General features: G+C 47.8%; 3 protein-coding genes across 6 annotated transcripts; 1 reads left to right on the top strand and 2 right to left on the bottom strand.

The window, feature by feature from the left end:
* The first annotated feature begins 109 nt into the window (after nucleotides 1-109).
* H1-6 (H1.6 linker histone, cluster member) lies at nucleotides 110-745 on the top strand. The gene has a single exon (XM_073877658.1). It carries the CDS (start codon nucleotides 110-112, stop codon nucleotides 743-745), a length of 636 nt encoding a protein of 211 aa, XP_073733759.1.
* Nucleotides 746-2193: 1448 nt separating this feature from the next.
* LOC141370114 (histone H4) lies at nucleotides 2194-3154 on the bottom strand. Its single transcript, XM_073877660.1, has one exon. It carries the CDS (start codon nucleotides 3138-3140, stop codon nucleotides 2829-2831), a length of 312 nt encoding a protein of 103 aa, XP_073733761.1. The 5' UTR covers nucleotides 3141-3154; the 3' UTR covers nucleotides 2194-2828.
* A 5914-nt stretch (nucleotides 3155-9068) lies between these two features.
* HFE (homeostatic iron regulator) lies at nucleotides 9069-17336 on the bottom strand. Of its 4 annotated transcripts, none has more exons than XM_025891163.2 (6): nucleotides 17029-17336; nucleotides 13868-14131; nucleotides 13390-13689; nucleotides 12315-12590; nucleotides 12061-12174; nucleotides 9069-11133 (listed from the first exon to the last, which is right to left on the bottom strand). In XM_025891163.2, the coding sequence occupies exons 1-6, from the start codon at nucleotides 17102-17104 to the stop codon at nucleotides 11093-11095; spliced, it is 1071 nt and encodes a 356-aa protein (XP_025746948.1). In that variant the 5' UTR covers nucleotides 17105-17336; the 3' UTR covers nucleotides 9069-11092. The 4 variants fall into 4 exon arrangements, with proteins under 4 accessions (XP_025746948.1, XP_025746949.1, XP_025746947.2 ...); XM_025891164.2 differs by lacking the exon at nucleotides 17029-17336 and adding an exon at nucleotides 15155-16993; XM_025891162.2 differs by lacking the exon at nucleotides 17029-17336 and having other exon boundaries at nucleotides 12358-12590; nucleotides 13868-16995.
* Between the last annotated feature and the right edge of the window lie 3124 nt (nucleotides 17337-20460).

Here is a 20460-nt window from a genome sequence, read left to right as displayed (position 1 = left end):
GCCCGGGGGATGCACCAATCACAGCGCGCCCCGCCCTATATAAGGCCTTGAGGCCCCCCCTGCCACGTTTGACGCTTCTCGGTGGTCCCCGTCGGTTTGTCCTCGTGAGATGTCTGAGACCGCTCCGGCAGCCGCAGCTGACACTGCTCTGGCTTCTATGGAGAACCCTCCAGCTAAGAAGAGAGGGAGGAAGCCGGTGGGCTTGTCAGGCGCTAGTCGCAAGGCCCCGAGCTTGTCCGTGTCCAAGTTGATCAGGGAGGCTCTCTCCGTGTCCCAGGAGCGAGCAGGCATGTCCCTGGCCGCGCTCAAGAAGGCGCTCGCGGCCGCCGGCTACGACGTGGAGAAGAACAACAGCCGCATCAAGCTGGGCCTCAAGAGCCTGGTGAGCAAGGGCACCCTGGTGCAGACCAAGGGCACCGGCGCCTCGGGCTCCTTCAAGCTCAACAAGAAGGCCCTTCCTGAGACCACCAAGAGCAAGGTCAAAAGACCCTCTTCTGCAAAGGCAAAGAAGCTGGTCTTATCTAGGGATTCGAAGTCGCCGAAAGGTGCCAAGACCAACAAAGCCAAGAAGCCCAGGGCAACAGCAGCGCAGAAAGCGGCCAGGAGCGGCGGGAAGGCGAAGGGAGCCAAGGGCAAGCAAGCACGGAAGAGTCCGGGGAAAGCCAGAGCAGGGAAGCCGAAGGCCGGGAAGTCCAAGCTGAGCCAGCAGAAAACGAACCCGAGGAAAGTGGCGTCCAAGAAGTAAGCTGAAAGGAGCTCTATGGTCAACCCAAAGGCTCTTTTAAGAGCCACCCCAAGTACTTTAAAAAGGGCTTGACACTGAACTTTTAGAAGCTTGTAAATGTGTGAACAGTAGTGGTCTATTAAGTAAATTCTATTGCAGGAAATACTAAGGGTCTCGTCAGATAAGGTGCTGTAGATCGGCACCTTAAGGTTTCAATATTGGAAAATCCTCGTGCCTCATCTAAAAGCAGTTTGCGCACTGGAGTACCAGTACGGCACACGGCCATGTGTACCCGCCATACTTCTCTGGAAAGACTAACGTGTTGGTCGAGGGAGGAGTGGAGATCAGCTCGGCACAAACCTAGCTGACTTTCCAAGTGCTTACATTCCAGTTGACCCTATTACATGGTGCCACTGTAACTAGGGTTTCAGAACTCACTGCACAGCTTTGTGGGTCAATAATATATAGGAATTGTAACAAAATTTGGATTGGGGCAATTTTAAATCTTTGGAGTTTTCCATTTATTTTTTAAACATTTATTTGAGAGACCAAGCACCAGCATGGGGAGGGGCAGAGGGGGAATCAGGCTCCCTGCTGAGCGGGGAGCAGAGCTGAGCTGGGGGCTCCATCCCAAGACCCTCAGGTCATGACCTGAGCCAAAGTCAAGAGTCAGATACTTAACCAACTGAGCCACCCAGGCACCCTGAGTTTAACACTTAACAGAAAAATCAAGTATCTTCAGTTTACAGTTGAAAGAATGAAATACCGTTTATCTTCATTTCCAAAGTACTGTATTGTCACATTAAAAAAATTGGTTTGAAAATACAACTAATATAATTGTAATTCTATGTATTTTATGAAGAGAGTGGATAGGCTTGTCCAGATTGTGTTGCACGGGCTGAAAAATACTAAACCTTCATGGAGATATTGGGGCTACAAAGTTTTTAGGGTCCAAACTGAACATCACAAAAACGACTTAGGAAATTCTCAGGATCTGAGTAAAGGCATCTTTCTCATTTTAAGCAAAATTAGTTTTAAAGCTTTCACCTAATTTGGGATTTAGCATTCTTAAAGATTATTATATTAAATTCATGCTGTTAATCTTATTTTGGGCCTTGGTATTTGGAGCAACCTTTATTGAATAAAGCCCAATGCACAACTACGTAACGCATTCTTTCATGTAGAAGCTTGTATTAGATAACTCACTGGGGCCTAGCCTTTCTAAACTCATTTATGTAACTGGGCCTCTTGACAATTTTTTTATATAATGGAAAACGAATAAACATAATCGTTTAAAGTTGTATAGTCCGCCACAGCCCGTGTCTTGCTTGGACATGGCGGCCAGTTTCCCTTTCAGGTTGGAACGGTAACGCAGGAATACGGTTCGCTTGCGGGGAAGGCCATGAGTCCCTCGTTCGACTGCCGCGCCCAGCAGTGGACCGACCCCAGACCCCCGCCTGGCAGCAGGCAGGTCCCCGGCCCTGCTCGAATCCGTCTAGAACGGGCCCCGCGATCCTGTGCGCCTTTGCTCCTCGCGCCTCTTTAGGGCCTGGCAGACATCGGGTTAACCAACCAAGGTTCTTCCGCCAGTTCCGGGGACAGCTATTAAACCCTTTTTAGCTAACAGGAAAAATGGTGCTGAAATCCCGCCCCCCGCAATTTTTTCCTGCACCACACCGACATCCAATCAGAGCTTGTCCCCGAAGGACCTTCATTTGCATTGCATAGCCGCGGCTGGTGGGACCGAGAGCCAACATTGTATCGTGGGTGTTACTGGCGCCGCGTTTAGCCGAAGAACCTTCATCGGGATGCTCTCGGTTACTTAAGAGTACAGTTCTGGTCATTTCATTGCCACCACTTTGGCGGTTTTTAAAAAAATAGAGAAAAATTTCAAACCCTTAGGTAGTACAAGCTCCCCTGATCTAGATTACATCACGGCATAAATTTCTGAACCTACTCTTCCGATAGTTTACACACTTGTTACTACCCGCATTTTACACTACCCCAACTTCCCTTCTAGCAAGCACAACAGCCCTTTAAATGATTCTGTGGGCGGCCCTGAAAAGGGCCTTTGTGTTTGGAGATACGGGGGGGTCCGGTGCGCTCAGCCCCCGAAGCCGTAGAGGGTGCGGCCCTGGCGCTTGAGCGCGTAGACCACGTCCATGGCCGTGACCGTCTTGCGCTTGGCGTGCTCCGTGTAGGTGACGGCGTCCCGGATCACGTTCTCCAGGAACACCTTGAGCACCCCGCGGGTCTCCTCGTAGATGAGGCCGGAGATGCGCTTGACGCCGCCGCGCCGGGCCAGCCGCCGAATGGCGGGCTTGGTGATGCCCTGGATGTTGTCGCGCAGCACCTTGCGGTGGCGCTTGGCGCCGCCTTTGCCCAGGCCCTTCCCACCTTTGCCGCGACCAGACATGGTGGTAGTGCTGGTTGAAGTGATTACCTCGGAGTCACGCAGCCCTTTAAATAGCATTTGTGCGGACCTGATTGAGAACACCGTGCCCTGGTGTTCTTTCCGAATTAGGTCAGTAAGGGGGTGGGGCAAGGAGGCCTCATTAACATTTGGGTGTTTTGATTGGCCAGTGAAACCTCGCTCTTCGTCGGGCGGGCTGGAGGGGGAGGTACAGCCCTCACTGGATGAAAAGCTTGTGTCTCTTTTATCCTGAGTTTTTTTCAGGGCGCGTTTGCAAATGGAATGTGTTTTTTTTTAACCAGGTAAAGCCGCCGAGCAAAGAGAACCACTCAACGTTTCTTTTTATTTCCACTTAATAACTAATAAATTATGTAATGATTCCTTGGGGGGAATGTAGAGGAAATAATGTGAAGGACGGTGGATTTATAGGTCAAGGGACTTCCCCTCCGGCTTCTTTAGTATTCCTATTGAACTGACGCACTTAGAAGGCCTTTATGCTGGACAAAGTGTAAGCGTGGCCACCTAAAAGCTCTGGCCCTATGTTTGGAAACAGAAAAAAACCGAACAATTGCAAATTAAAACTTCTTGTTCCCTTTCAAACATTTATTGAGTGATTCCTGTTTCTACAAAAGTCTGTGCGAGAGTTAGGGAACCTAAGGCTAAGCTTAGACAATCAGTTGCCCCTGGACCCTCTTCCTGGCCTGCTGGGCCTCTCTGATCTGCCTGCAGTTCCTAATAAACTCTCCTTTCCTCCTTAACTAACTGATTGATGCCTTTTCAACCTTCTCCAGGTTTAGAGACAAGAACAAACGTTTTGTTGAGTGGGGGATTAATTGTAGGGCAGGGCTAATACTTGATTAAGGTCATAACAAAGCCTACAGGGCCCTCCCCTGGAGGGCTTTTGATGAGATTATTGGTGTTTTAAACAAGGCTAATCCCATTAAGGGAAAAAAAAAAGCAGAATAGAGCAGAATTGGATCTGAATGTGCTTGGGAGAGGGCCTTCTCAAATAAAAATTTCTCCTTAGCCTCCTGCTGCAGGTTTTGAAAATTTCCGTGATCAGACTTACTGGCACCCCCAAAGTTCTTTGGACAGAGAATTTCTAACAATATCCTCCTTATTTATTTATTTAATAAATAAATGCCTGTTGTGGATACTTAAGACTATGGCCCGAGAGTGATCACACGTGTATATATATATAAAACCTCATACTTTCTCAGGTGAAAAAAGAAGAGTTCCAGGAGAGGGTAGAAAAGCTCTAAATGGCGTATTAATCTGTAACACGTCTGGAATTATTAAGTAGTTACATTCTTCTGCCCCAAATTGAGGGTTTTTAGGTTCCTGACTTTTACTCTCCTCTCCCCCACCACAAACACATACTTTATAAGGGGGACTTAGCTAGGAAGAAATGTCAAACACTACAGAGAAAAAGTGTAGGGTCTGAGATTATAAGTAAAACTGAAATCTCAACGTGCTTTTTATTTCATGGAAATAAATAAAAATAGCGTGTATATAATATGGTAATTTCATGCAAAAATCCATGGTGTGAGCCACCCTTTATGCACATCCCAGCAGGTGCCCTCTGCATTTCAAGAAGAGATCTAGGCCAGCTTCCCCCGAATTTTATTTTGCCCATTCGATCATTAATAAAACTTCACTTTTATTTTGACTTCCCAGTCTTTTTTTCTAGACCCTTCTCCTAATGTCCTCTTTTATCAATTTTTCTCAATGACGTTGACTCAAAAATCATGAATGTCAGAACAGAAATATTTAAAACGTATACACATACTGGGCGCCTGGGTGGCTCAGTTGGTTAAGCGACTGCCTCCGGCTCAGGCCATGATCCTGGAGTCCCGGGATCGAGTCCCGCATCGAGTCCCGCATCGAGTCCCGCATCGAGTCCCGCATCGGGCTCCCTGCTCGGCAGGGAGCCTGCTTCTCCCTCTGACCCTCCCCCCCTCATGTGCGCTTTCTCTCTCTCTCTCTCAAATAAATAAATAAAATCTTAAAAAAAATAAAGTATGTTTAAAAAAACGTATACACATATAGATGTATATTAAAAATGGATCCTTCCACTCGGGGAAGAGTGCAGGTCCTACTTGGTCATAAGGCTCGGGAGAGGGGGTGGCTCACTCTGGCACCTGTATTGAGGGCTTTCTTTTCACCGCCCCCCCCACCATCCTCAGAGAGAACCTGGCTTCAGAGAACCCCATTCATTCAACATGTGAGGAAAGCCCTTCACCTAAAAACCCTACAAACAAGTTGTGGCTAATAGGTCACATCACACATTTGAACAAATAACACCATGAGGTTAATCAAAGGTTTTATAAAAACATGAGATGCCTACAATCACCTTCTGCCGCAGATTAACTCAATCAGAGTATCAGAGCTGAGGAATGGTGTGTATACTATACATATAAATACAAATATATATAGTCAACTGTGTATATATAGTCAACAAACAATTCTGATACTTGTCCAGGGTTGAGAACTACCACTATATCACTATCACTTTTAAGTGTGTAATTGTTCTTTAGTGAGACAAAATCCTAGGGTACAAATGCTTTTGACATATATTACAGTTGAAGAAAGGTATACGTTCAACCTGACCCAACATAGTTTTCCAGGGCTTTATAACATTAGTTTTCTCCAGGCATTTGGGGACATCCCTCCTGGTCTGGGGCAGACAGCTCTTCCAGCCACTGGCTGACAGTTCTTACTGCAATTTAAAGCTTCAGTGCATTTCTCTTTTCCAGCCACCTAACCTTTACCCCAGTATGAATACCCATTGTCTTATTCACTTTCCCTAAATTCGATTTTCATTCCCTTTGGCTTATCTGTGGTCTATAATATATACTGGCTTTTTCCCTAGTTTCCTTACTTCCTCTCCTTCCTGTTCTAGAAAATGTTCTACTTTTTCTTTTCAGTCCAAACATTCTACTGAAAGTTTTGTCCTGTCTACTTCCTCAGCCTGCTGTCTTGGTGTGGGCTTGCTCCTATAAACATTCTTAATGTATTTTGACCTACTAAAAAAAAATTCTTTGGACAGAGAATTTCTAACGATATCCTTCCTTATGCATTTATTTGTTTCAAAATTTTTATATAAATGTCTGTAATTAAATTGATTTTCAGATTTCCTTGAATACTTTCCTAATTGCATACACAAAGCACAAGTATTTTGCGCTTGTTTTAATGGTGAAACTGTGATTCCAAACATATAAAAGGAAAGACCACTAACTGTTACATTCATATTTAAAACAGATGCTCTCTTTGCACACATTGTCAAGATGTTTTGGCAGTATCAAAGTTGGTTATTCCCTGTTTTATGACAATGCCATTGTGGTCACTGTTTAAGAAATAAAATTCAGGGCATTTAATCAACCCTAGAGTAAGGTTAACTGAGACTTAACGCTGGGGGTTTACACAGATACTGGTACTTACCCACCCCATCTCCACCCTGTCCCACCCCAAGTACACAGAAGACTCCAAAACTCTTTTTTAGACTCTTTGGATCAAAAGCTAGAATCTTATATGTAAAAAATAACAATACTTAAAAAAAACCCCACAAACAAACAGCAACAACAGTTTCTACCCCAATGTGGTGAATAAAATGATTCACAGGCGTTTCAAGGCTACTCATACCCAAATTTCTCCCTTAATGAGAAAGAGAATAAATAGAAATGTAAATTTATTCATTAGAAATTTGTTTATTAACAGAAAAAAATCCTTAAATTAAAAAAACACGTAAAGAAAATGTTTCCAAATGTTTATGAAAAAGTTATAGGGATACGGCAAATTCTGAAATGTTAAAACAGATTCCCTCCTCACTGCAGCAAACATCAGAGGTGTTGCCACCAGGAGCATCTCAGATAATAACAATGCCACACTACATGTTTTCTTGACACAGAAACAGGTTTTTTATAGCGGTTATGAGCTTGACTCCGAGCCAGACGAGCTAGAATAAAAATCGAGCACAATAATTTTCTAGCTGTGTAAGCTTCAGCAAGTTATGTAACCTCTCTGTGCTTTGGTTTCTATACAACAAAATAAGGGTAAAAATAACCATGGTTCCTACTTCACCGGATTCTTCAGAAACAATATCCGGAACAAGGCTCGGCATCTGGTAAGTACATAATCATTGTTAGCTGGAAAAAAAAAATAGTTTTAGAAAATAGTCATGCAATGGAAGGCATGCGTGCAGGATGTCAAGTCAACCCAGGCTTTGTAATGAAATCGTCACACAAGATCATTAATAATGAGTTGACATTCTAACTTTTAACACTGATTCCAAAAGAAAAATGAAGAAAAGATGACCCAAAGTCTACAGAAAGAAATCAAAACCCCAAATACCTGTCCATCGTTGTGAAAATCTTAAATGTTTAAAGTCATGCATTCTTGAGTTCTAGTCATTATTAGATTGGAGTGTGATTAGAAAAAAAAAAGAAATTATAGTTTAAAAATGGTAGCTTTTAAAAATTTTCCAGCACTTTAGAGAAGGCATTATGTTTTCGAAGGTGTATGTGTGTGGCCATGAAGAATGTTTCGTAGTGCACCAAGCCCACTCAGCCCTGTAAGACCATATTACTCAGACACAGCAAGAATGTCTGCCTCTACCTCCCAGAAGGTCTCAACCTAAGCTGCACCTGAACTACAAAGATTTCCAAAGGTCTTCCTCTGTTCTGTTCTCAGTTCAGGCAGCTCAACAGTGCCCTGTGATCAAACCAGCTGGTGACTCGTTTCTTATTTCCTCAAATTCTCAGGGGCTTTTTCTCCACAAAAATCTCCAGCGCCCACCTCTTCTCTCTCTCTCCCTCGCCCTGCAGGAAAACCCCCGCCCCAGGGCTAGACAGTCACATGACCACTGTGACACTTCCGATCGTAGCCACCAGGTGGCACCCTTCTTCACACGACCGGGCTTTGTTTGTGGGTGGTTTTGCCAGAGGCCAAATAGGATCCAGAATTTAAAATGTAGGTCTTTGATTTTTTAAATGTAGTTGATCTTAAGTATTGATGAACAAGGGAAGAAAAATTAAGCTAAGGAACACTGAAAGAAAATAGAGGTTTATAACTTCCATTATAAAAAGAATGGGTGGCTCAGTAGGTTAAGTGTCTGCCTTGGGCTCAGGTCATGATCCCACGGTCCTGGGATCCATCGAGCCCTGCGCCAGGCTCCCTGCTCAGCGGAGAGCCTGCTTCTCCCTCTCCCTCTCCCTCTGCTTCTCCCTCTCCCTCTGCTTCTCCCTCTCTCTCTGCTTCTCCCCCTTGGCATATGCTCTCTCTCTCTCACTCTCTCTCAAATATATAAATAAAATCTTTAAAATATACATATATAAAAAGAAAAGTAACAGGCCACACTCGCCAATGGTTAGTGAAAGTCCCACTGCGAAGACGGGTGTTTCTTGAAATCTCAGTCTGTGTGAAAGAAAACCAATATAACACACACCATTCCCTAATTAATTGTAATGTATCCTTAATGAGCTAGAAGAGCAAGGGAACCTTTTGGGCAGTTGTTCTGAGTACAGAATGATATCCAATATGGTTTGGAAGTAAAATAACCAACACGTAACCCCTTAGATGATAATGTTTCTAGAGTGAGGAAAAACAACTAATTCAGCTACCAGAGTTTAATGAAGATATTCCATAAAACAAAATGTAAAAAAATCGGAAGCATATCAATGTCCCACAAATGACCCAATGATTAAGTTGATTAATCCATAACATCGATAAGTACCTAAGGAAAATCATACCGTGGCGCCTAGGTGGCTCAGTCAGTTAAGCATCTGACTCTGGATTTTGGCTGAAGTTGTGACTGGGATTGAGGACTGCGCTGGGCTCTGCACTGGGCGTGGAGCCTGCTTAAGATTCTCTCTCTCTCTCTCTCCCTCTACCCTTCCGCCCCCTAAAAAAAAAATCATACAGTACACAACACAATTAATTGTATGCTTATTAAAGTTTATTTGTTGATTTTATATATTTTAATATAGCAATACTGAGAGGAAATACACAGATCATTCATAGGGTTTATCACTAGCTAATGGAATGATAGTTTCAATTTAACTCATTTTCAACTTTTTGACAATAAGCACAAATTACATGTACTTTTATCCACCTAACTTTCGTAACCAGAAAAAAAAAGAAAAGTTTAAAAAAAATTGTCGAGATCTCTTTGCCCAAATTAAATAACTACCAAACAAACCGTTGAGCTTTATTTGGTCTTCTGAGGCACCTGCCCTGGGAGACAGAATGCCTTGTTGTCAGTTATGCAGCCAAATGTACATAGCAACAAAAGGAAACACCGGCCATCTGGGTGTGTGTTAGTATTCTTTTGAACATGGTCAGATTAATTACTTTCCCAGAATGCAGTAATTCCTGAGCAGTCTGGTGAGATGAGTTTCTTTTCTTAATGTGCACAGTTGGGGAAGAGAACCAGACTCCCAGGAGCCCCGGGAATGCGCCAGGGTACCCCTAGGCCTCTCGGTGGCATCCGTTTTACCGTCTTTAATAGGACAGACGGTCGCTCCCGTTCCCGGAAGGAAATGCCACCAGGGTTCTGACTCTGGAGGTGCGGGTGGAGCGAAAACACTGTGGGGTCCAACACATCCACTGAGGGACACCGCCGATCCCTGTCCGGACCTGGGGGCCCGAGAGATGCGCCAGACAGAGCGGACCGGGGGTGGCAACAGAGTAAGCCGGCCACACGCTGGATTTCTGTCCACAGAAACTTCGAAAGGAAATGGCTGAGGTTATTTTCTGCTGTTTTCCCTTCGTTTTGGTCAAGCTCGCTGAGAATGAAGACACTGGGGCCACAGAAGAGCCGTGCCCACCTCCCTCATCCCCCCATTTCCTGACACATCTAAAGCATCTAATGCCGCGGTGTGTGAGATGGATCAGAGTCAGACTGACTGAGCTGAAACCTGTCTCTAGCCCTGGAAGGCTGTGAGATACTCTCTACTTCATTTTGTTCACCTAAAAAACCCATGAGGATAATAGTACTTATATCAGAGAATTATGGTAAGAATCATAATGTAAGCAGGTGCTCAGAACTCAGTCTGGCAGCAAGTGCTTTTTTTTTTTTTATAAGCGTCAGCCACCTTATCATCACCGTCATCATCCTTAGGATCACTTTCATTATCATTTCATTAGCAGAATCCAAGTAGGAAATGACTGCGTTACGTCAAGCCTGGCACACCAGAGAGGCACTGTGAATGCATTCGTGTAAATCGTGACTCTGGGGAAACCTATGTGTCACCTTGCTGCCAGTTAGAAAAGCATACCCCTCCTCAAGACATTTCGGGCCCACTTTCTGGAAAACTATCATGAATAAACACAGGCATCCACAATGGCTCTTCTGAGGGTACCTCCATGGGTTGTACAGTGCACGGCCTTCACCACTGTACAATGACCCACTTCACCCTCTGATGGAAGAGACCACAGGGCTTGGTGACAGGTGAATCACTGGGTAGCAGAGAGAGAGAGGATCAAAAGGAAATTGGATGGGCCTAGGAAATGCCTGGATGTGTGTGCAAAATTCTGGTAAGGGCATGAGAGTGTTATGTCCCGAGGAGAAAGCTCATTGTTTTTCTCAGATGTTGAAAGGAACCGTGAGTCTCCCAAATTTCAGGAGCGTTATTCCAGAGGTAGGAGATGAGATGACATGGGCATACGGAGTTGGAAGTGATGCAGAAATGAAGGCAGTCTCTAGAGGCAGCTTGAGATTCAAGGCAGCTGGTTCTGCCCAGAGGCTGGCGCTGTGGCTCATTGGCACATAGGAACTCAAAAACCGAAATGGGAGAAACTTCTCAAAAATGAACATGGCAGGCCACAAGCAGAGAGTTCCTGGGGCAGTTCATGTTCGTTCAGTCCAATTCTGCCCTGGAACACGATGAAGGCCACAGGGGCGCCCTGTCTTTTGAGTCTCCACGTCTCCTCCCCACAAGGGGTCTGCAGGCTGTCTGTCACTTACATTCAGCCAAGACGTAGTCCCCCAAGGCTCCTCCTGCGGAGACGAGACAGAAAAGGGGCATCGCAAACCCGAGCACCCTGCTGCCTAGACCCTGGCCCTCACCTCCCACATCCATTCACCTCAACTGGGACCACCCCCTTCCCAGAGCACCATCATCTCTCACCTGGAGTTGCTTACCAGCTCTCTAGCTGGCTCCTTGCCTCTCATCTCACCTCCTGACACTCATTCTCCAACTGCCCAGACCGTGTCCCCCATAGTGTCCCTGCACTGACTTCCCAGGGCTCCCTGGCTAGCATCCTCAAGGCCCCCAGAGCTCCGCCTGGCTGGCTTCCATCTGCTCCCCCCCCGCCCCACGCCCCGATGCTCAGGAGGCAGGCGTGCACCCTGGTGACGGACAGGCAGAGGCACAATCATTTCTTACCTCCCACTACGCCTCATGCTCTGCCATGTGCATGGCTGCCCCATCTGGGTAGACCCCCCCGCCTTGTCCGCAACCTTTCCTAAAGCCATCTACCTCAAGGCCCAGAACCCTTGGTGGATCCTCAGCAGGTCATGGCCATTCCTTCCTTTGACACCCGAGAATGGTCTGTCTTAGGACCTTAGGGGCTCTCCTTTAACTGTGTTTACTTGTGCTACAGATTTCATTCCCTTCTAGATGTGGGTTCTGAGAATAGCAACAGCAATGAACCCAACTTCAAAGCCCATGTACTACTTTAAGTAGTATCTCGCAAAATAGTAGGTGTTCAAAAGAAGTTTGTTGAATTTGGAGCTTTCGTTCTGAGGAAAACAATTCATTCCTGCTCCCGGGGCGGAACCCGTGTTCCCAAAGAGAAAAAAGAGGAACAGGCTTCTTTCGGATGGACACCAAATCCCCTTCGCCCTCCCTCAGCCCACTTCCTGATGCATCAGTGTGTCCTGGGGTCAGAGGAACTGAGAGACTTCCTCCTTCTTCCTACTCACTCGAAGCCTGCCTTTTCCTTAAGATTCTGAACAGAATTCCAATAAAAAACAGGATGACGCAGACAGCGATCCCACTGATGACTCCAGTGAGCAGGGTGCCAGGCACCGGGGCTTCTGAAACAGCAAAAGCAAGTGAAAGCTGGGACTGTGGCCCCAGCCCAGCTCAGACCCTCCCCTCACTGCCATGCTGACCCTTCTGGTTCCACCCACAATGGACTTCTTCCACCCCCCCGCCCCCCTGCTCTCATCCGTACCCCAGGTGGCAGTGAGGGGCTGATCCAGGCCTGGGTGCTCCACCTGGCAGGTGTATCTCCGCTCTTCCCCAGGGGGCACGGCCACCGCCACCCAGCCCTGGTAGGTCCCATCCCCGTTGGGCAAAACGTCCTTCAGCTCAACGTCCTTGGCATCCAGAGGCTGCCTGTCCTTCAGCCACTTCATGGTAATGTTCTGGGGGTAGAAGTTCAGAGCCTGACACCGTAGGGTGCTCACCGCCGAGGCCACGTGATGAGTCACCTTCACCAAAGGAGGCACTGGACAGGAAGGAGGAAGGATCTGGAGAGGGGAGCTTTCTACCCTTGCCAAGAAGACTGGAACTTTCACCTCCCTTTCTCTATGGGTTAGAGGAAGAAGCTAACCCTATGCTGATGCAGCTACGTGAGTCATCATACTGTGTCCTAAAGCATGTTGCAGGAGTCCGCTATGATGGGCTGCTACATGGTAGACAGTCAAGCCCATGCTCCTGTCCCGTATATAAATATGCATACCTGCACCTCACAGCTTCTGTCCTTTGTCAATACAGTAAATGGAATCAGATGAAATTCCCCTGTTTGTGGATTTGATTGACTAAGCCCTATTGGTTCATTCTACCTGGCTCAATCCAGTAAGGATTCTTGTAAGAAGGGGCCCTGGAAGATTAGAAGCCCTCAGGGACTCTCTCTCTGTTCTGTGAAAGTAACCTTTAACCTCCAAAGGATTCTGCTACTCTGCCTGGTTGCCTCCTTTGGTAATCGCTTGGCTTGGCATTCATGTGATAATTGACATCTCTGAAATTCCTAAAAGGTATAAATATACACAGGGTTCTCAGTTAAATCAAAAGATCACAGACACTTCTTGGGCCACATGTAGGGGAAAAAAAAACAACCACCCTAAAACCATGCCCCTTGGTTGGGTCCTACATCTCAGTTATAAGGCGGAGACCTCAGACCTCAGCACCTTCCCCGAGAGTCGCGTGACCTTGGCCCCCTGGGAAAGTGCAGCCCGGACCTCGCCCCGCATCCGCCGCCGCTGCATCGGGAGAGTCTGCAGGCAGACCGGGCGCTCCCACCATACCTTGCCGGTCCAGGGCCCCTCTCCCCAGCTCCAGCAAGCGCTGCAGCTGCTCGGGGCAGTCCCTCTCGAGGTAGGCCCTGTTCTGTTTGGCCCGAATCTTGTTCACTTCCCACTCCAGCTTGGTGGCCTGGGCCTTGGGCTCTGCTGCTCTCCAGTCCAGCGTCTCGGGGCAGAATTCCAGATGATTCTGCCCGTCGTACCCATACTTCCAGAACCCCCTGGTGCTGTTGTCCTCTTGCACCTCACAACCCAGGATCACTTGCAGGGTGTGGGACTCTGACAACACCCCGAGCTTCGTTACTGAAACCAAAGGAGTAAGTCCCTGTCTCACCATCCATCCCCAGGGACCCCAGGACCTCAGACTCCTTCCCTCCTCCCCCAGGACCTCAGACTCCCTGTTTGCTCGCCCAGAGGCATCTTCGAGCTACAGGAATGTGCTCTGCCCACCTCGGAAAGGAGAAGCGCCCTCTCCACGTACCCTTGCTATGGTTGTGATTGTCCATGATGGTCCAGAAGTCGACGATGAACATGTGATCCCACCCTTTCAGGCTCTGACTCAGCTGCAGCCACAGCTGGCTGGCGGCCCCACCTCGGACCCACTGGGCGCGGGGCTCTGCACGGCGACTCTCGTGACTGTAGGACACAAATAGCTGGTCGTCCACGTAGCCCAAGGCCTCAAAGAGGGGCAGCCCAAGGTCCGGCACCGAGGCACCCATGAAGAGGTAGCGCAGAGAATGGGACCCTGGGGGGGAAGGCCAGAGGACAGCTCTGTGGGCCGCAAGCGGGGTTGGGGGGCGGAGGGGCCACAGCCCTGCTGGATCAAACACACAGCACCAGCTGTGTCTGGCCCCCCCCCCACCGCACGTGCGCTGCAGGGCCTCTCCGCCCCCCGCCACAGGCCTGGGTGCTCTCACCCCCCGGGGCGCTGCCACCACCCCCCTCGGAGCTCCCAGCCTCTGCCCCACGTCCCACATTTAGGGCAATCTCCCCTGCAGCCCACAAACTCTCTGAGATCCCAAAGGGTCTCTCGCAGCGGCAGCCGAGCTCAGGAGTTGATGCTCAGGGCGAATTAGATCCAAGTGCAGAGGAATTCACTGTTGGGTTTTTTCCATGACGCCCGTCTCTAAACCCTTTCCTGCATAAATGTTTGCCGTGAAATGCGGGCAGATCTGCTGATCCATAACTAAGACACTTTCAGAGCAAACACGGAAGAAGCCCCAGTAAGAGCAAGTGAGAGTTTCCTTTCCTTCCGCTGATGAACGCCCAAGGCCTAGAACAGCGCCTGGCATTGTACTAGGAGCTCAGTACATCCTTATTAAATGGATCGATGACAGCTCCTTGGTTTTTATCTCTGGCCCTGAACTCCAGATTCTTACGCCCAACTGCCGACAGGACACCACCAGTTGGATGAGGAATTGGAAAAATCAAACTTAAGTTTAACTCTTGATTTCCCCCAAGCTGCTCTTTCTTCTGTTTCGCCATCTCAGAAATGGCATCACCTATCACCTCATTGCTCGGGCCAATAAAACGTTTAAAATAATAAAATAATTTTTAAAGAACAGAGTCGCCTTTGGCTTTTCTCTTTCTCTCACACGGCGCCGGGATCCTTCGGCAACTTCCTCCTGAATACATCCAGGATGCTGCTCTCCTCCTCCTCTGCTCGCCCCCAGGCCCGGCCCCCCGCGTCCGGCCCGCACCCGGCAACAGTCTCCTGGCTGCTCCCCGGCTCTGACTGCGACTTCCTTCACCCCTGCCTCCTACAGACCTGCGAGAGCAATCCTTCCCAAAGCTGTGCCAGATCATGTCCGTCCTCAGCTGGAACCCACACGGCAGCCCGCGAGGTCCTAGGAGGCCTGGCTTGTGGCCTGTGGCTGAGCCCCTGACGAGTCCGGGCCTCTGGTCCTTACGCTCGTGCTGCACCCCAGCCGCTCCTAACTGGGGAGCTGTGTCTCCCAGCAGACACTTGGCAACGTCTGGAGACACCTGTGACCGGGGGATTTCTACTAACATCCCGTGAGTAAAGCACATCCTATGATGCACACAACAGTCCCCACCACAGACAGGGGTCAGTTCCCCCGAGGTTGCAGTCCCTGCTTCCACTCAACTTGTGGGGTCCACTCAGCTCGTCTGGGAAGCTTCCCGCTGGCACCAGCCCTGTTTCCTTCAGCTCTCGGCTCCACGGCCAGCCTGAGAGGAGACTGCCCTAGCCTCCCCACCTCACCTGTCTCCACAGCTCCTGCTGCTACCCAGGGCTCTGGGTCCTCTTGTTAGTTTACTGTCATCTCCCCAAGAGAACGCAAAATACCAGAGGGCAAGGACTTGGCTCCCTGCTACCTCCCCGGGGTCCAGAACAGTGCAACTCACGCTCTGTTACTCCCTTTCTACGGGTGAACAACAAATACCTCTGTTCCACATCAAATTGAGGATTCAACCTCTACTGTGGTGTGACATTTAAGAATCACAGCCATGGAGGCGCTGGTTCTGCCTCAAAAGCCCAGGGTAACGTGGAACAAAATTACCCATGAGCAGGTCATGCCTCATTTTTGTCATCTTTATAGTGTGGATACACATACGACCTACCCTCCAAGCGTTGTTCTCAGACCGTGTAGAAGGTGTGCAAAGACTCACGGTCACCTGAGATTAGGAACAGTGGCGGTATTTCATTTTTCATCAGAGAACCAGATCCCACGTTCTTTCTAACCTGGGGAAGGAATTTAACCTGAGGGCCAGTTAACACTAGTAAAATCGCCCTATGACTGGTTCCTACCTCCCAATGCTTAGTGGAGTCAAACCAGATCACAGAGACGAAGGTGATTTAAAACTGAGTTAAATGTCAGTTATCACGTTGGCATCCTTTAGTAAAAACCCGTTTGTTATGTATAGTACGATTAACGTTGCAAATCAACACTCCACCCCCGGCTGAAAATGAGAACTCTTCCGTTCAGTTCAAAAGTCCAGAAATCACAGTTATGATGAAAAACTACAGTTTTTCCAGGCAAAAGAATAACCGACCGCCAAGAGTCAGTAAGGCCGGGGTCACATCTGTCTCGGGAGCCTCCCCCGACCCCGAGTTGGAAAGAGGTGGGAGGAGGGGCGCGGGAAGCCCAGCCCCCCGCTCGCTCCAGTGCCCCCTACTGGGTGCGGGGCGGGGGGGGGGCGCGGAGAGGGACCCCGCTCAGCCGGGGCCTGCTGCCCTCCGCCAGCCCTGAGCGTCAACACCCCGGCCGGGCCCACGTCGTCTTTGGGGAGAAGAACTTCCTGTTTGGGGACGACAGGAGAAAACACGACGTGGCCCAAAGCAGAACGAGGGCACCCAGCTCGGAGTCCGAGGGCCCCGGGATCCTAGCTCAGCCTGGATGAGAAACGCACAGATACGGAGTTAAAAGTAGTTAAAGCGTCACAGTCGGCGGAGGGCGCGGGTGGCTCCGAGCGCCACCCTGGGGAGCCGCAGCCGGGGTGGGGGACGCACAGGTCCCGGGCGAGGGGACCCGCAAACCCGCCTGCACCCGGCGGCGGAGCCCCTCCCGGGAGAGTCGGGGACAGGCTGCGCTCGGGGCCGAGGCGTCCCCCCCGCACTTGGCCACCCCAGGGGCTCAGCAAAGCTGGTTTCGGTCTCGTCCGCGGGCGACCCGGACTCACGCGGCGGCCGCCGGAGCGCGGCCACGGTCCGCAGCAGGAGCAGCGCGAGCAGCGCGCGCCGCGCTCCCGGGCCCATGTCGGCGCTGCGGCCGCGCGTCCAGGAGCTTCACCCGCCTCCGAGCGGCGGCGACGCGGGCATGGCCAGCAAGTCACCCTGGAGTCGCTGCCCGGGCTGCGGGGATTCCAGACAAAACTTCCTGGCCAGTGCGATCCTTTTCCGGGCTGTGGCTGAAAAGAAACGCGCCTGCTGAACTTGAACTCTCTCCTGCAGCCTGAGCCCTGGCTTGTGAAACACTCAGTGACCCAGCTGTCCCTGCGGGTTTCCAGGCCGAAGGGGACGTGGCTGATGGGGGGGGGGGGGAGGAAATATGCTTAACAATGATCCGACCTGAATAGCTTAATTTCTGATATTCGATATTTAAATAGTAATTTAAAAATTAGCGATACATTTTCAAAGTGTTTATCTTAAGTTCAGCTGGCCGATCTTGTTATTGAACGTAAAAATACGGTTTTTGTGTAAAACTTCCATTTTATTCCCACATTAGAAATAATTAAATCCTAAGTTTAATAAATTAGAACCTACTGAAACATTTTTCACATTTTCATAGTTAAATTAAATTTCACGAACTTTACAAAACAGTGGAATCACCTAGAAAATCATTAAACCCATTGATGCCCTGCTTTTACCGTCAGCTACTGATTTAATTGGTGTGCTGTGCTACCTGGGGATTGGAATTTTAACCCCCACCCCCCACAACCCACCACACACACACCCAAAGTTTGGGAACTACTGCTTTAGATATTTCAAAACATATTAACGAATTTCATACATCTGATTTTCCTAAAAACCTTTAAACCGCTAATAAATCCAATGAGCAATACCTTTTTAAGCATGTATGCCAATTTTGGCCATCTAAGAAAAAAAAATCAGACTTGGAAATTGGGGCCTAACTGTAGGGGGATTTGAAATGTTGAATACAGTTGATGAGAACATTGGGGTTGACTGTAATATTCTTTTTCTTGGTAATAGCTTGATTATCGAGATTTAATTCACGTGCCATACGATTCATCCACTTAAGGTGTAAAATTCAGTGAGTTTTTGTATTTTCACAAAGGCATGTAACTAACGATTACCTTGGTTTTAGAACATTTTTCATCCTCTCCACGAAGAAACCTTGTACCTTTTAGACAGCACCTCCAAATCCCTCCATGCCTCCCACCCCACCCAAGGCAGTCACTAATCTACCTTCTGTCTCAATAGACTTACCTCTTCTGAACATGGAATCCTAGAATATGTGGTTCCTCACGACTGGTTTCTTTTATTAAGCATAATGTTTTCACGTTTCTCTTTCGTGGACGAACAGTATTCCATTAGACCCCATATCCATTCGTCAATTGATGAAAACTAGATGATTTCAACTTTGTGCCTACTAGGAATAATGCTGCTCTGAACACTTGTGTACCCATTTTTGTGTGGATTTATATTTTATTTTCTTTTGGGTGTACACCTAGGGGTGGAATTGCTGCGTCATATGATGACTCTATGTTTAATTAACCTTTTGAGGAAGCACCAGACTGTCTTCCAAAGTGGCTACACCATTTCGCGCTCTCATCAGCAGTGAATGACAGTTCCGATTTCTCTCCACCTTTGCCAACGCTTCTTATGGTTCATCTTTATAATGCTAGCCATCCTAGTCAGTGAGAAGTAGTGCCTCATTGCACTTTGGATTTGCATTTCCCTATGACTAGTGATATTGAACTTTTTTTTTTTTTTTTTTTTTTTTTTTTACCAGATTAGTGGCCATCTGCAAAACTTCTTTGGAGAAATGTCTATTCAGATCCTTTGCCATTTTAAAATCTGGGTTATTTGCTTTTTCTCATTGAGTTGTAAATGTCCTTTATGTATTCTAGATAAAGTCCTGTACCAGATGTATGATTTGGAATTTCCAATTCAGTGTGTTGTCTTTTTCCTTGCTTGATGGTATGCCTCGAGGCAAGATACCTGCTAACGTTGGTGAAGTGCAATTTATCTATTATTTTTTCTTTAGTTATTTGTACTTTGGGTGTCATAACTAAGAGATCATAGCCAAATCCAAGGTCATGAAGATTTATACCTATGGTTTCTTCTAAGTATTTGTAGTTTTAGTTCTTATATTTATGTCTTTGATCCATTTTGAGTTAATTTTTGGATATGGTATGAGGTTGGGGTCCAACTTCATTCTTTTTCATGTGTGTAAAGGAAGACTCTCAGCTTTTCCTTCGTGTGTGGGGGGAAAAAAACCAGTTCTTCTGCATTGTGTTTTCTATCCTGTGTGTCTCCTTTACTACTCACACAAAACACTTGACTTCTGACTCTTCTGGTCAGCAAATGGTTGGAGTTCCCCATAACAATAAGCAATTCTCTACAACATCAGCTGGGTGTCCTACAATTTGACTCAATCCTGATACTCTCTGCTTGGAGGTGGTGCCGGATCCCACAGGTAGGGGCCCAGCCCCATGAAACTGCCCTCTCTTCACATGCCAGTCTCAAGACCACATTGTTACCTGTGCTTCTGACCAATGGGTTATTGGTCAGAAGTTCCGGTGACCCCCTTCTCAAGTTCAGTTAGTTGGCTAGAACGGATGGCTTACAGAACTCAGGGAAACATGTAGGTTTACCTGTTTATTAAAGGATATGATAAAGGACACAGACGAACAGCCAGGTGAAGAGATACATAAAGAGAGATGTGGGAGGGTCCTGAGCACAGGGGCGTCTGTCCCTGTGGAGCCGGGGTGCGTCACCCTCCTGGGGTGGATGCCTTTCCCCAGCCCGGAAACTCCCCCAAACCCATTCTATTGGGATTTTATAGAGGCTTCTCACACAGGCATGATCAATTATCAACTCCATTTCCAGCCCCCCTCCCCTCTCTGGAGGATGGTGGCGGGGGTGGGGGGAGGTTGAGTATTCGAAGCTTCTATTCATGGCTTGGTCTTTCTGGTGACCCTCATCCAGGAGCCACCAGGAACCCACCAGAGTCACCTCATTAGAACAAAAGAACAATTTCTTATTAACCAGGAAATTATAAGGATTTTAGGAGCCCTGTGTTAGGAACTGAGGGGGAGTCCAACATATATTTCCTATCATCTCACAGACATTCAGCTGTCCCAGCACCATGTGTGAACAGACTATTCTTTCTTTACTGAATTATTTTGGCACCCTTGTCAAAAATCAATTGACTGTGTATGTGAGGATTTATTTCTGGACTCTCAGTTCTATTTCATTGATCTAGTTCCTGAAAGTGCATATATCAAAATTAAAGATTCTTGTTCAATGAAGGATACAGTGGATTAAGTTAATAAATAGCTGATGGAATGGCAGGAAGTTTTATACGATGTTGGAAACAGACAGAAGGGTTAGTAATTAGAACAGAAAAGAAACTCCTCTCAATCAAG

This window comes from Callorhinus ursinus, unplaced genomic scaffold, assembly GCF_003265705.2.
Source record: "Callorhinus ursinus isolate GAN/ISIS: 27379988/994484 unplaced genomic scaffold, GSC_fseal_2.0 scaffold26, whole genome shotgun sequence".
Taxonomy (NCBI): domain Eukaryota; kingdom Metazoa; phylum Chordata; class Mammalia; order Carnivora; family Otariidae; genus Callorhinus; species Callorhinus ursinus.
The sequence above is the reverse complement of the archived record's forward strand: the minus strand, read 5'-3'. Positions and strand labels throughout refer to the sequence as shown.

Excerpts from the sequence above, each read along its gene's own strand:
- H1-6 (XM_073877658.1), top strand. The coding sequence starts at position 110 with ATGTCTGAGACCGCTCCGGCAGCCGCAGCTGACACTGCTCTGGCTTCT.
- LOC141370114 (XM_073877660.1), bottom strand. The coding sequence starts at position 3,140 with ATGTCTGGTCGCGGCAAAGGTGGGAAGGGCCTGGGCAAAGGCGGCGCC.
- HFE (XM_073877657.1), bottom strand. The coding sequence starts at position 14,363 with ATGTGGGACGTGGGGCAGAGGCTGGGAGCTCCGAGGGGGGTGGTGGCA. Across the intron at positions 12,591-13,389 it reads AGGGGCCCTGGACCGGCAAG|TGCCTCCTTTGGTGAAGGTG; the intron begins GTATGGTGGGAG and ends CTTCCTGTCCAG. Across the intron at positions 12,175-12,314 it reads GCCCCTCACTGCCACCTGGG|AAGCCCCGGTGCCTGGCACC; the intron begins GTACGGATGAGA and ends TTGCTGTTTCAG.